The sequence below is a fragment of the Podarcis muralis genome, chromosome 2, assembly GCF_964188315.1.
Source record: "Podarcis muralis chromosome 2, rPodMur119.hap1.1, whole genome shotgun sequence".
Classification (NCBI taxonomy): domain Eukaryota; kingdom Metazoa; phylum Chordata; class Lepidosauria; order Squamata; family Lacertidae; genus Podarcis; species Podarcis muralis.
In genome coordinates, this window is record NC_135656.1 from 6,611,969 (window position 1) to 6,625,097 (window position 13,129).

The following is a 13,129-nucleotide window of genomic DNA, read 5'->3' on the forward strand; positions in this document are numbered from 1 at the left end:
GGGAGGGATACATTTACTTGACTGCAGTAAATAGTATAAAGAAACTAAAGGGGGGGAAAAATAAAAGCTTTCTGAATGTTTATAGCTGACAATTTAATACCTATGTTGGTCATGAGTGACAAGGATGATGAAATATGGATTTCAACTAGAGGCAGATACTGTGTTAATTATATAGGGGTAGGCTTCTGGAGTTAAAATGTTTGCAAGGTGAACGTCTGATAATCTCAATGAAAGTCATTTTTTGCATTTCACCCAGACCCACTAGGTGTGGACATATTATTTAGTGGGTTTCAAGAAAGGATGGGCTGGTGCCAGACTAACCAAGCCTGTGAATAGTTCGAATTTCTTTCATTTCACTTCTCCAACCAAGCCCAGCTTCTGAAAGCCATATAAAGGAAGACTTGGAGAGGATTTTGGACTGTTCATCTCTCTCTACGCCGCCACCTTTATGCCGCAATGAGTCGACAGCTGAATGCCAGAGCTCTGAATGGAGGGAGGGGGTTTAGTGCTGGTTCTGCAATTCTTTTCGGAGGGGGCAGGGTCAAGGCCTCCTCTCCTAGCCGAAGAAGCGCCGGAGCAGCAAGTGGAATTGGTGGCATTTACAGCAGAAGCCTTTACAATCTGGGGGGTACTAAGCGCATCTCCCAGAGTGTGGTTCCTGGAGGTGCACATCGTGGAGGTGGATTTGGTAGCAATGCTGGGGTTAGTTTTGGTGGATTTCCTGGTGGTGGATGGGCCAATGGCAACTTTGGCAATGGAAGGAATGGCCCTGGGTTTCTTTCTCATCCTCCGGGTAGCATCCCAGAAGTCATCATTAACCAGAGCCTCCTGGCGCCACTTAACCTGGAAATTGATCCTGAGATCCAGAAAGTACGCAGAGAAGAAAGAGAGCAGATCAAGAACCTCAATGACAAATTTGCTTCCTTTATAGACAAGGTAGGATTTTGAGCCGCTGTGTTAACTAACCGCTTCTTACTGTTGTTACATATTACTAAACTGTTACTAAATTCCTTTGTCAAACAGGAAATATTTAGCAGTACTCCAAATTGATATGCCTGTGATTATGTTAGTTCATACATTTTTAAATTATATATGATTATCTGCCTCTTCCCCCCTTCGTGCAAACACTTTACAATTCTTATCTCACTTGTCACCACCAATGGACACACTGACAATTATATAGGCATCTACTTTGGCCAATTATTATCTAAATTGGGGAACGGGTCAGCTTTCTTGGATTCTGCCTGTCTTTTCATTATGGCAAATTAAAATAAATGAAAAATAGACATTTTAGTAGAAACACTGAACCGTAATTCACAGAATGGGGACAGATGGATGATTTAATAAGACTGTCCTTTTTCAAATTGATTTGGAAATCTTCTAATGAAGCTTGGTGATGTTAAGGGAATGGGCTCCTTTCAGTTAGCCAGTGTGGTGTAGTGGTTAAGAGCGGTGGACTTGTAATCTGGTGAACCGGGTTTGATTCCCCACTCCTCCACATGCAGCTGCTGGGTGACCTTGGGCTAGTTATACTTCTCTGAAGTCTCTCAGCCCCACTCACCTCACAGAGTGTTTGTTGTGGGGGAGGAAGGGAAAGGAGAATGTTAGCCACTTTGAGACTCCTTTGGGTAGTGATAAAGCGGGATATCAAATCCAAACTTTTCTTCTTCTTCTTTACATTTGTAAGAAGATCTTCTAACAATGTATTCTGGGTACATCCCCTGTTTCCATCTGAGAGAAAACAGCATGTGGTAACATGGGTTGCAAGCTACATAGTAAAGCAGTCAGGTGATTTCTTCAATGTAGACTGGATGGGACACGCAATACACCACAATATTTTCTGTGATGCTGCTTCCTATGTGCTAGAGAAGAAATAACATTGAAAAGAAAACTCAAGGAAATTTTCCTAATTTGATTCTCTTCCCCCAATTTGAACGCATAGTTTTATGATTGCTTATGATCTCCATCCAGCAAGTGATATCCATTTGCAGAAGTAGACATTTGTGTGTGCAGCCAGTCAATGGATATTAACATCTTATTGCTCATGCATACTGCAGTCTTTATCCAAATCATATTGAAAAGAGAGTGAGACCACTTTCATCCAAGGCTGTTTCTGCAACCACAGCTGAATCAGGACCAGGGTGTTTAGAAAACGTCTTGTATGTACAGGATTTGGCAAGGAAAATAATAATAGAATGTTAAGCATTATCATCCAGACTTACCATTTATTCAGTCAGTCATGCATCCAATGTGGAGTGTTCCAGTTAAGGGTTCCAGCCAGCCAGCCAGTCATGCCCTTTTCCAGGACTCCATTCCATTTCCTCTCCCTCCTCTCAGGAAGTTTTCCATGCTCTCCTTCAATAGCCAGCATTTTGTGGTCACTCGGCATACTGTCCTCAATGTGCTGCTTTTGAAGTTCCCATTTCCACATGGTGTTCTGATTTTGCGTGTGTGTGCTTTTGCAAAATTGGGGTTCCCCCATGAGTGCAGATACTACCATCTACAGCATGGGTGGAATTGTTTTGACTACATAAGGATTGCCTTTGCAATTACAGTGGTACCTCTGGTTATGTACTTAATTCGTTCCGGAGGTCCGTTCTTAACCTGAAACACCACTTTAGCTAATGGGGCCTCCTGCTGCTGCTGCGCGCCACTGCGTGATTTCTGTCCTCTCTCTTTTCTTTTTTTTAAAAAAAGATTTTTATTAAAGTTTTCAAAATATTACAAAAAGGAAAAAGAAAAAGAAAAAATACAAAGTAAAAACAGTTAAAAACAATTCAATCTTTCCGTGTCTTATCTTTCATTCGCTTGTTCCCCAGACCTCCTCACACCTCCCTTTTTTGTATCCAGTTCAATTAGTTGGTTCAGCAAATCCTTTCCCTCTTTGTTTTTATCCTAATCTTTAATCTTAATATATTATAACTTTAGATTATCCCCTGTTAACAATCCATTTTTACACATCTTTATAACATTGCTGCTTATAACTTCAATCCAACATCATTCTGACATTCATTAATTTTGCAGTATTTCTGTAAATAGTCTTTAAATTTCTTCCAATCTTCTTCCACCGACTCTTCTCCCTGGTCTCGGATTCTGCCGTTCTGTTCTCACCCTGAAGCAAAGTTCTTCACCCGAGGTACTATTTCTGGGTTAGTGGAGTCTGTAACCCGAAGCATATGTAACCCGAGGCACCACTGTAATATCAGGAATAGCCAATATTGTGACCTCCAGTCAGATGTTGCTGGACCACAACTCCCACCATCCCCGACCATTGACTGCGCTGGATGGAACTTATGGGAGTTCTGGTCCAACCACTTCTGAAGGGCATCACATTGGCTACCCCTGATAGAGAGTGCCCTGTCGAAACCTGAATTTGAGCATTTTGGACTTCAAAATTTGCACTAAAAAAATTCAACAGTTCAGTTACTTTTCTTTTATGTCATGTGACATTTTAGTACAATTGCTTTCCATGCTATGCCTGGAAGGGCTTAGAGCTGCAGTGCGACTACCCTTGGCCATTCCTATATGCATGTTGAAGCTGCTCACCAGTGCTGTGTTGGGTACTTGCAAAGACACTCAGCCTCCCTTTCAATCTGTTTGATCCTCAGGTTCGATTCCTCGAGCAGCAGAACAAAGTCCTAGAAACCAAATGGAACCTCCTGCAGCAGCAACCCATCTCCCACGCGAAGAGCAACATGGATTCCCTCTTTGAGGCCTACACCAACAGCTTGAGGAAACATCTAGACTCTCTAAAGGGTGAAAGAGGGAGGCTGGGTTCAGAACTGAAGAACATGCAGGATCTAGTGGAAGACTTTAAGCGCAGGTAGGTGAGGAAAGGCAAGGCCAGCGCTCAGTTCTTCCCACCCGGAGTGCAATTCCCCAGTGATGGAGACGTACATTTTGAAGTTCAGGAGCTCATCATGACAGCCTTCATAGCTACAATCTGAACAGCAGCTCTCAAATGCAGGCAGCTGTGTTATCCAAATCTTCACAGGCACTTTCCTGCACCAAGGCAGCAGTGTGCAGCATAACTAAATTTAATTAGGAACAACTGACAAGCCACAGATGTTAAAGAACAAATTCATCTGGTAAAGCACATCAGGCTTGAACCAAAGATCTTCAGCAACCTTTAGCTTTTAATTAGAAATGCAAACAATCTTGCAAAAGTACCCAGCTTCTCCTTTGTAGGGATCAGATGGGTTTACCATGAGGAATTATAAAATATACATCAAGCCATCGTGTCCACGATGAAAGCATTGTGTTGACTGGGTTTGATATATTGACGATAGTTTCTGATTAAATCCCATAAGATTCTACATTCATGCCCTTTTCGTGCCCTTTTGCCTCTGCTGCCCATTTCTCTTGTCATGCACACAGTCCAGTTGCTTCACCAGGCAGGCTCCTGGGTCATCATAGACAGTGGGCAAGTTTCTTTGATGTAGGATGTTTATCTTAGGGCCAGGAAACAGATCTCACATGAAGGTGATCATGATCCGCTGTCCTCCTGGCCATCCTTCTTATCATATGTATATTGCTTGTTTATTACCTCCGGGGTTGCCAAATGCTCTTCCTTGTAGTTCTGTTCTTTGTTTACCCTGTGCTTAATTAGTTATGGTGGTTTAACTTTCTCCCCGCGTGGGTTTGTTGAAATGCTCAGAAGAAATCTGATTGGTTCTTACGAACACTCTGTAAAAAGTTCTTTTGTGAATAAAACTACCTGGGCCAGGGGCTGCACACGGACAGGAACAGAGAGACACGATTATACGCACCCTTCCTAGAGTCTTGCTGGTTCAAGTCTCGGTGTGTATTAATCAGAGTTCAATCCTTCCTTTACTTTGAGAACGCCTCAAGTAAATATCCTTCCTTTACTTTGTGAACGCAACACTCCTTGACCATTCCCCTCAATCTCTGAGTCTCTAAGCTAATCAGTCACAAATAAACTAGCAATCCTCATCAGCACCACATTCATTTGCCTGGTGCTCTTTGCTCTTGCTTTGAGAAAGGTCTCCTATCATGGTTTACACATTTGATGGAAAGTGCCATTGTAGAATAGAAATTAGGAGAGCCCCTTACTCTCTATTTCACCTTGCCAGTGGCATTCCCCCTGGTTTTGTGCCCCACTTTTTTTACTTTAAACAGATATTGAACTGATCATGGCCACAAATCCATCACAACCTTTGCTTTTGTTTTCGTTTACTCTCGAAAGGTACGAGGAAGAAATCAACAAGCGCACCACTGCTGAGAATGAATTTGTACTGCTAAAAAAGGCAAGTCTTGAAACGCACACAAAGTGATGGCACTCGTTATAAATCAGGGGTGAAATATCTCAGGCCTGAGGTCTGAATATAGCTCTGCCCAGGCCTCTTTCTGGCTCTGGGGGATCTTCCTGCACAACCACACTCTCTCCTCAGTGGCCTGGCTTCATAGCCTCCAGGCTGTAACATGAACTCTGATATTGACTCTTGTGTGCCAGGGTGAAGGCTAGAGTCTCTCTCCCTCTCCCTCCCTCTCTCTCCCTCCCCCCCCCTCTGTGTGTGTGTGTTTGTGTAAAAGCCATCCTTCTGTACAAATTTAAAATCTCCCTTCCTTTCCCTGCCCACATGGGCCTCTGGTCCTACCCACTATTGCCATGGGGCGCCTGGGGGGCTGCACAGGCCTTTGCTCTGAAAAAGGTTCTGCACACCTATTCCAAATGGAGGTAAATGAAGGGGAATGTGAGTGTGGGAATATGTAAATATACAGACGACCCACCCATCAACTGTCCTGCTTTAAGCGGAACATCCTGGAATTACAGAAGCTTCTGATCGGATCCCATGATGTCCTGTTTTGGGTCACGCGAGAGTGCAGCCCTGGAAGATGTGCATTTGGGGGGCTACACTCTCACACAAGTCACATGACTCGTGCAGGAGCTGCTCTCCCGATTTTCCTCTGTGGCATGTTGGAGGGTATGCAACTAGTGAATTTCCAATCAAAGCAGTGCATGAGTTTTGTTAAATTAAAAACAAACAAATGAATGAATGAACACGTATGTCTAGAATGAGCTCCATGTTCGTGTGGGCACTGGGAAAAAATAAAGCCCTCTGGTGTGCCTCCTCTGATGTTGATTTCTCCTGGTGGGCTTACCTGCTAGAGATTATGGTGGCAGCAGTGGCAGGCAGCTGTAGCAGGACTGGTGGCAGAGGCAGCACGGTAAGTCATCTGCCATGTAGATTTCCCACAGTGCTCTAGAATGATGCTATGTTGGGGGTGTTATGAGTATCTGAAAAGGTGGGTGACTTCCAAATCCACCATCATCTGTACTGGGCCCTGCCACAGCACTGGAGCCCTAGCAGCTGCTCAAGGATATCAACTGCTGATGCCATCGATGATAGATAGATAGATAGATAGATAGATAGATAGATAGATATAGATAGATAGATAGATAGATAGATAGATGATAGATAGATAGATGATAGATAGATAGGTAGATGATAGATAGATAGATAGATAGATAGATAGATAGATAGATAGATGATAGATAGATAGATAGATAGATAGATAGATGATAGATAGATGATAGATAGATGATAGATAGATTAGATAGATAGATGATAGATAGATAGATAGATAGATAGATAGATAGATAGATAGATGATAGATAGATAGATGATAGATATAGATAGATGATAGATAGATATAGATAGATAGATGATAGATAGATGATAGATATAGATAGATGATAGATAGATAGATAGATAGATAGATATAGATAGATATAGATAGATAGATAGATGATTGATAGATAGATAGATAGATAGATAGATGATAGATAGATAGATAGATAGATAGATGATAGATGATAGATAGATGATAGAATAGATAGATAGATAGATAGATAGATAGATAGATGATAGATAGATAGGTGATAGATATAGATAGAAGATAGATAGATGATAGATAGATAGATAGATAGATGATAGATAGATAGATAGATAGATAGATGATAGATAGATATAGATAGATGATAGCTATAGATTGATGCTAGATAGATGATAGATACATACATAGGTAGATGATAGATAAATGGATGATGATAGATGATAGATGCACAATCTCTTCCATTCAACATAGGATTTAAGTTTGGGAGAGTGGGGGGCACAAATCTCAGATCTAAGATGGTAATTTCAAGGCTTTTAGCACTTCCAAAAAAATGAGGGCCTATGTTTGGAAGGTGGGATGCAACGTGTTTCCATTTTTACCTTCCTGCTCCAACTGGATTCACCTTTTTTTGGCAGAGGGAGGTGTGTTTTCAATGTTCTTCCCCTGCAGGCCTAGGACCTTGCATTGCAGATTTGAAAGGACCCTAGAGTAAAGGAGGAATGCCCCACAGTCTGTGATTTACTCCCTGCCATTTCATCAAATGCTTAGCTTAGGCTATACCTCTACTGCTGTGTGTTCATTTGACTGGTTCTTAACCCTTTATGATCTTCAATGTAATTTCCCCCTCCCAGGATGTAGATGCGGCCTACATGAACAAGGTGGAGCTGGAGACCAGGGTGGCTTCTCTGACAGATGAACTCAACTTCTTGAGATCCCTGTATGAAGTGGTGAGGATACTTTGTGCTCTCCTAAGGACCACCTGAGATTCCCTGCATGAAATAAACTGATTGCAAAGATTCCTACCCTTATCTGGATTCCATAGAGCAATGGCTATCCACTGATTAAGATTTGTGTGTGACTTACAGGAGCTCTCACAGATACAAGGGCAGCTAAGTGACACCAGCATCATCCTCTCAATGGACAACAACCGTGACCTGGACCTGGACAGCATCATTGCAGAAGTCAAAGCTCAGTATGAAGATATGGCCAACAGGAGCCGAGCAGAAGCAGATGCCATGTACCAAAGCAAGGTGTGTACGTCTGGCTTGGGCAAGTAACATGACAAGCGATGCAAAATGTGGCCATTAAAATGCCACTCAAATCCATATGAAACTTGACAAATTCATCAGAAGAAATTTGGACACCTGGAGCAGATTGAAGCTATCCTTTTTAGGAAGGATCTCTATAATAAAAATGAATGTGCTCCCCAAACTATTGTTTCTCTTTCAATCGATCCTGATACTGGGTGGGACGGACCGTCTCAGGGAATGGCAACGATCTATTTCAAAATTCATCTAGCAGGGGAAGAGTCCCAGAACAAAACACCTAGTCTTAATTGATATTAAGGACAGAGGAGGCTTCTCACTGCCAGGTATACTGTAAGTCTATACTATGAGGTGGTCTGTCTCACCTGATTGAGGGACTGGTGTTCATTGGGGAACCCAGACTTACTAGATCTTGAAGGATTTAATATCAGGTACGGTTGGCATGCGTACCTGATCTATGGGAAGTGCATAAGGACTTACCAATCATATTATCAGAAAATCCTTATTTATAGTCTGGGAGACATACAGAGACGCTCTAGAACATGGTGGATCTCACCAATTGATGCAGTGGCTGTAAGGAGGAAAAACTCAAGTGGAAAGTGGCCCACCTACTGAACATTAATTAAAGAAACTTGACAAATTCAAAACAGGAGAGTTAATGAGAATTTCCCACCTAAAAATAATTACCGCAGTTAGAGCACTGTAAAGGTAAAGGGACCCCTGACCATTAGGTCCAGTCGCGAATGACTCTGAGGTTGCAGCGCTCATCTTGCTATACTGGCCGAGGGAGCCAGCGTACAGCTTCCGGGTCATGTAGCCAGCATAACTAAGCTGCTTCTGGTGAACCAGAGCAGTGCACGGAAATGTCTTTTACCTTCCCGCCGGAGTGGTACCTATTTATCTACTTGCACTTGATGTGCTTTTGAACTGCTAGGTTGGCAGGAGCAGGGACCGAGCAACGGGAGCTCACCCCATCACGGGGATTCGAACTGCCAACCTTCTGATCAGCAAGACCTAGGCTCATGCATGCTGAAGCATGCCATTGAACTAATGGATAGAATTCAACTTAGTGCTAGGTGCGGTATGCACTTGTAGATCAAGGTCTGCTTGTGCAATGAGACCCCCCCCCCACTCTATTCCACCTGCATGCCCCCTAAGCCTGTTTTGGGGGCATAGTGCTTCCCCCCAACTCCTCTTTCACCTTCAGCCACTGGCAGCTACAGGCAGTTGCAACTGGTGATGGATTTGGCCTAAGGACTAGCTGCTGCTGTTACGCTTTATGATGTCAATTAAAATCAGTTTCAGGAACTTCAGCTCACAGCGAGGAAACATGACGATGCCTTGAAAAATTCCAAGATGGAGATTTCTGAGTTGAATCGACTCATCCACAGACTAAGATCAGAAACGGAAAGTGTGAAGAAACAAGTAAGATGCACGTTCCTTTAGCAGATGTGCATAGCTAAGGTTGTTTGTTTGCATCCAGTGATTGCTCTGCTGTGGAGGTTCTCCATAAGTTGTTGGAATTCAGTTCCTATCAGCCTCAGCTAGCAAAATCAGAGGTCATGGATGATGCGAGTTGTAGTCCTTCAACGTCTGGAGAGTCACATGGTTCTCATCCATGGTCTAATAATGTTACAGTGAATAGTGCACATTGCAGTGGTTTGGGAACAGACTTTTAATGGAATGAATGTATTGTTAGCTAATTAAGAATTTAATAGCAGTAATGCTTTCTGGAAAACAACTCAATCCAGCACTACTTAGCTCCAGCAGTTTTACTATGGTTTTGCAATCTTTGGGGTCAGTTTATATACATTCAGGGTGGGGAAACTGTGGGCTTCCAGATTCTGTCGGACTCCATCAGCTCTAGACAGCTTGGCCAATGGTCAATGATGATGGGAGTTGTAGTCCATCAAGATCTGAAGTGCCACAGGTTCCCCACCTGTGATATTCACCCTGTTTTCAGGGTGTTTTAGCATCACCTTGTGAAGAAAAGATATTGAGTTAAGCCCAAGGCTGGCAATAATATTTATGTTTGATTCTACAAATATGCCTTGAATCCATTTCAACTAAATAATTCAGTTCCTGGTTTATAAAGCTGCTTTCACAACACAATGGGGTTCTCTCATTTACCTGTTTGGCATTCCATAGATACAGGTATGTCACAAATTCTTTAAATTATGACTGCTACAAACTTGAAAATGTAAATATGGATTTTTGAGTTGTGAACTTTTTTTTTTTTAGTTTTCTTTCAAAAAGATGTATTTTAGTCTGATAATCTGTAACATGCTATGCCTCAAGAAGTGCAGGACATAATTTTACTTTTGAAAAAATTGGGGGCTAAAGCAGGAATAGGCCAAATAATTCATATTAGTCATTCTGGCTCAGGCTGCTGGGAGCTGGACTCCAACATCATCTAGAACAGGGGTAGGCAACCTAAGGCCCATGGGCCGAATGCGGCCCAATAGCCTTCTCAATCTGGCCCGTGGACAGTCCAGGAATCAGTGTGTTTTCACATGAGTAGAATGTGTCCTTTTATTTAAAATGCATCTCTGGGTTATTTGTGGGGCATAGGAATTCGTGTTTCCCCCCTCCCCAAAATATAGTCTGGCCCACCACATGGTATGAGGGACGGTGGACCTGCTTACAGCTGAAAAAGGTTGCTGACCCCTGATCTAGAAGGCACCAAATTTCATGCACTACAATGATTCCTAAGTTGTTTTTGACTTACTGCATAGCTACACCCGAGAGTTAAGGACATAAAAATGGACTCCAGTAATCCAAATGAATGAATCGTTCATTTAGAGGCAGAAAGAAGCATTTGAAACATTCAAAGCACTGTCACTTGTGGTGTAAATTCTTAAAGCCCCAATTATTAAATTTATGGGTAGACCTTTTGTCAAGACTGTTCCTAACTTGTACTTGACAATGAAATGGAGATTGTGACTGTGTTAAGGACTTTTCCTTGTGGCTCTGTTATTTCAATTTGTTAGAAAGCTGTGTGCTATGTTCTTAAGTTAGTGTTCTTATGGTAATTCTTGTATCAGTTTGAGACTGTACTGGGCATATGGAAATTTTATGAAAATAATAAATAATAATTAAAATGGTTAATGTTTGCCCTGAAAAAAAGCCCCCCAAAAGAAGCTCTGGTTATATGAGCTGATTTCTATGTGAGCTGAATTCTGTTCTTTGCGTTTTCTCCATAGTGTGTCCATCTTCAGTCATCTATTGCTGAAGCTGAAGAACGTGGAGAGATAGCCCTCAAAGATGCCAGGGAAAAGCTGTTGGATCTGGAGAATGCCATGCAGAAGGCTAAGGAGGAGTTGGCCCGCCTTTTGCGTGATTATCAGGAACTTTTGAATATTAAGCTAGCCCTGGATATCGAGATTGCCACCTACAGGACCCTCCTGGAAGGAGAAGAATGGAGGTGGGTTTGGTGAAAACCAATGTCATGGCTGATAGGCTGTCCACACTAGGACTAGTTGCGTGGCGAGTTCTTGCCTCCCCCCTCAGAAATAATGACACGAGACACAAGAATTCAGGTTAATGGGTCAAATTAGGCCACAACTTTATTGATTACAGGAATTGAGCGGTATTGGCTTAGGCATTGGTCCTAACAACTACCCGGCTTCAGCCCGCTTGCTAGAAGACCGGTAAGGGTTAACCACCAGTAGGGGGAGTCCTGCTGAGGCACGTCAACTAGGAGCTCCCCCTGGAGTTACCCCTTGGGGACGTGCCGTGGGCCCACACCTCCATAGGCTTAGGACAAGGCCACGCCCCCCGGAATCCTTTACCGGCTGGCCCGGGGATGACGCGTCCGAGGATTCCCTGATATCGCGGGGGCGGAAGGCAGCCCCCGCGAGTGTGGGGAGGGGCATGAAGCCCGCAACCCCACCTCCTCCCTAGCTCGGAAGTGGCTTTGTTTCCATACTCACCATTTTCTCTGGCATTGATGCGTTTCACTCCTTAATTTATTCTTGAGAATCCAGGAACTGATCTCAGAAAGTTCTGTTCTCATTTACCCTGTTGCCCTGTCTACTTCAAATGTTGATTTGTTCTGTTGTTGTTGTTGTTGTTGTTGTATAAATCCCATCACAATCTTCTGAGATCAGAACAAACACTGGACTCACCTATACAGCTGCAAATAAAATGTTTTAAATGCAATATACAATATGACACAGGATGGCGATGGTGAGTCTTATGGAAAATTCAATGTATTTTTTAAAATGTTTTTAAAAAGCATTTTCAGAACGTTTTTAGTATGTGTGTAGATTCCACCACCAGTGTCTCATGTAACGATAAGCAATCTTACATTGTTAATGCTGCTTCCTACATCCCCCATCTTCATCCTCCTGTACAGTCAGTGTTGGAGCAATAATAATAATAATAATAATAATAATAATAGCAATAATAATAAATAAGCCTGGGTGATACTAACAAGCTTCTAGCTAGTTTGATGAAGCTCAGTGCTATTGGGACAGGGGAAGCCAGTTTTGCCAGCAAATCCTGAAGAGGGCACATGATCAGTTTCATTCAGTGCTGCTTGAAAAAATAATGGAAGATGTTGCTTTCCCCTTTATATAAGGACTAGATAATGCAATCAACCTGTGAACAGTGGCAGTACTAGTATAGCACCAATGCTTGTTGGTTTGTTTTAAAAAAGTTGCTTGGCAGTATTCACTGTATGTGGATACAATCTTTACGATGTAAGTAGATTATCAAGCAATTTGCTTTGCTAACAATAATGCTAGCAAGTACAAATGGATTCAGTCTAGCAATGCTCATATTCAGAATGGGAATCCTGTGGTCCTCCATGTGTTGATGGTCTACAGTTCTCATCATCCCTGATTGTTGGTCATGCTGGCTGGGAGTTTGATTCTGACAATGTCTGAAGGACCATGGGATCCTCATCCCTGTACAGAGGTGATGCTTTGCCACATTGATGAGCCATAAGCAATAACGGATAACAACAACAAGGCTGCAGTCCTATACTGTACTTACATTCTCAATGGCAGGGGTGTACTTAAATGTTGCAGAAATCAAGTTTTCATTCACACTTAGCCAAATTTCCTTGATGAAGAGCATCAGCAACTGCTGCTGAATCGATACTGCACTCTGAGCCATTTTTTAAAATTTACCAGAACCTATTCCTGCAATTGTTCGAAAGCACGTCAAGGTGCAAGTAGATAAATAGGTACCGCTCCGGCGGGAAGGTAAACGGCATTTCC

General features: G+C 42.6%; 1 protein-coding gene across 1 annotated transcript in view; it reads left to right on the forward strand.

Annotated features, from left to right (window-relative positions):
• The first annotated feature begins 370 nt into the window (after window positions 1–370).
• LOC114592996 (keratin, type II cytoskeletal 75-like) overlaps window positions 371–13,129 on the forward strand; it is a 16,525-nt gene continuing 3,766 nt past the window's right edge. Inside the window, exons 1-7 of the mRNA XM_028721457.2 lie at window positions 371–936; window positions 3,609–3,823; window positions 5,207–5,267; window positions 7,491–7,586; window positions 7,725–7,889; window positions 9,204–9,329; window positions 11,108–11,328. Of these exons, the coding sequence (XP_028577290.2) occupies window positions 457–936; window positions 3,609–3,823; window positions 5,207–5,267; window positions 7,491–7,586; window positions 7,725–7,889; window positions 9,204–9,329; window positions 11,108–11,328 (1,364 nt within the window). The 5' untranslated portion in view covers window positions 371–456. The remainder of the gene's footprint in view (window positions 937–3,608; window positions 3,824–5,206; window positions 5,268–7,490; window positions 7,587–7,724; window positions 7,890–9,203; window positions 9,330–11,107; window positions 11,329–13,129) is intronic.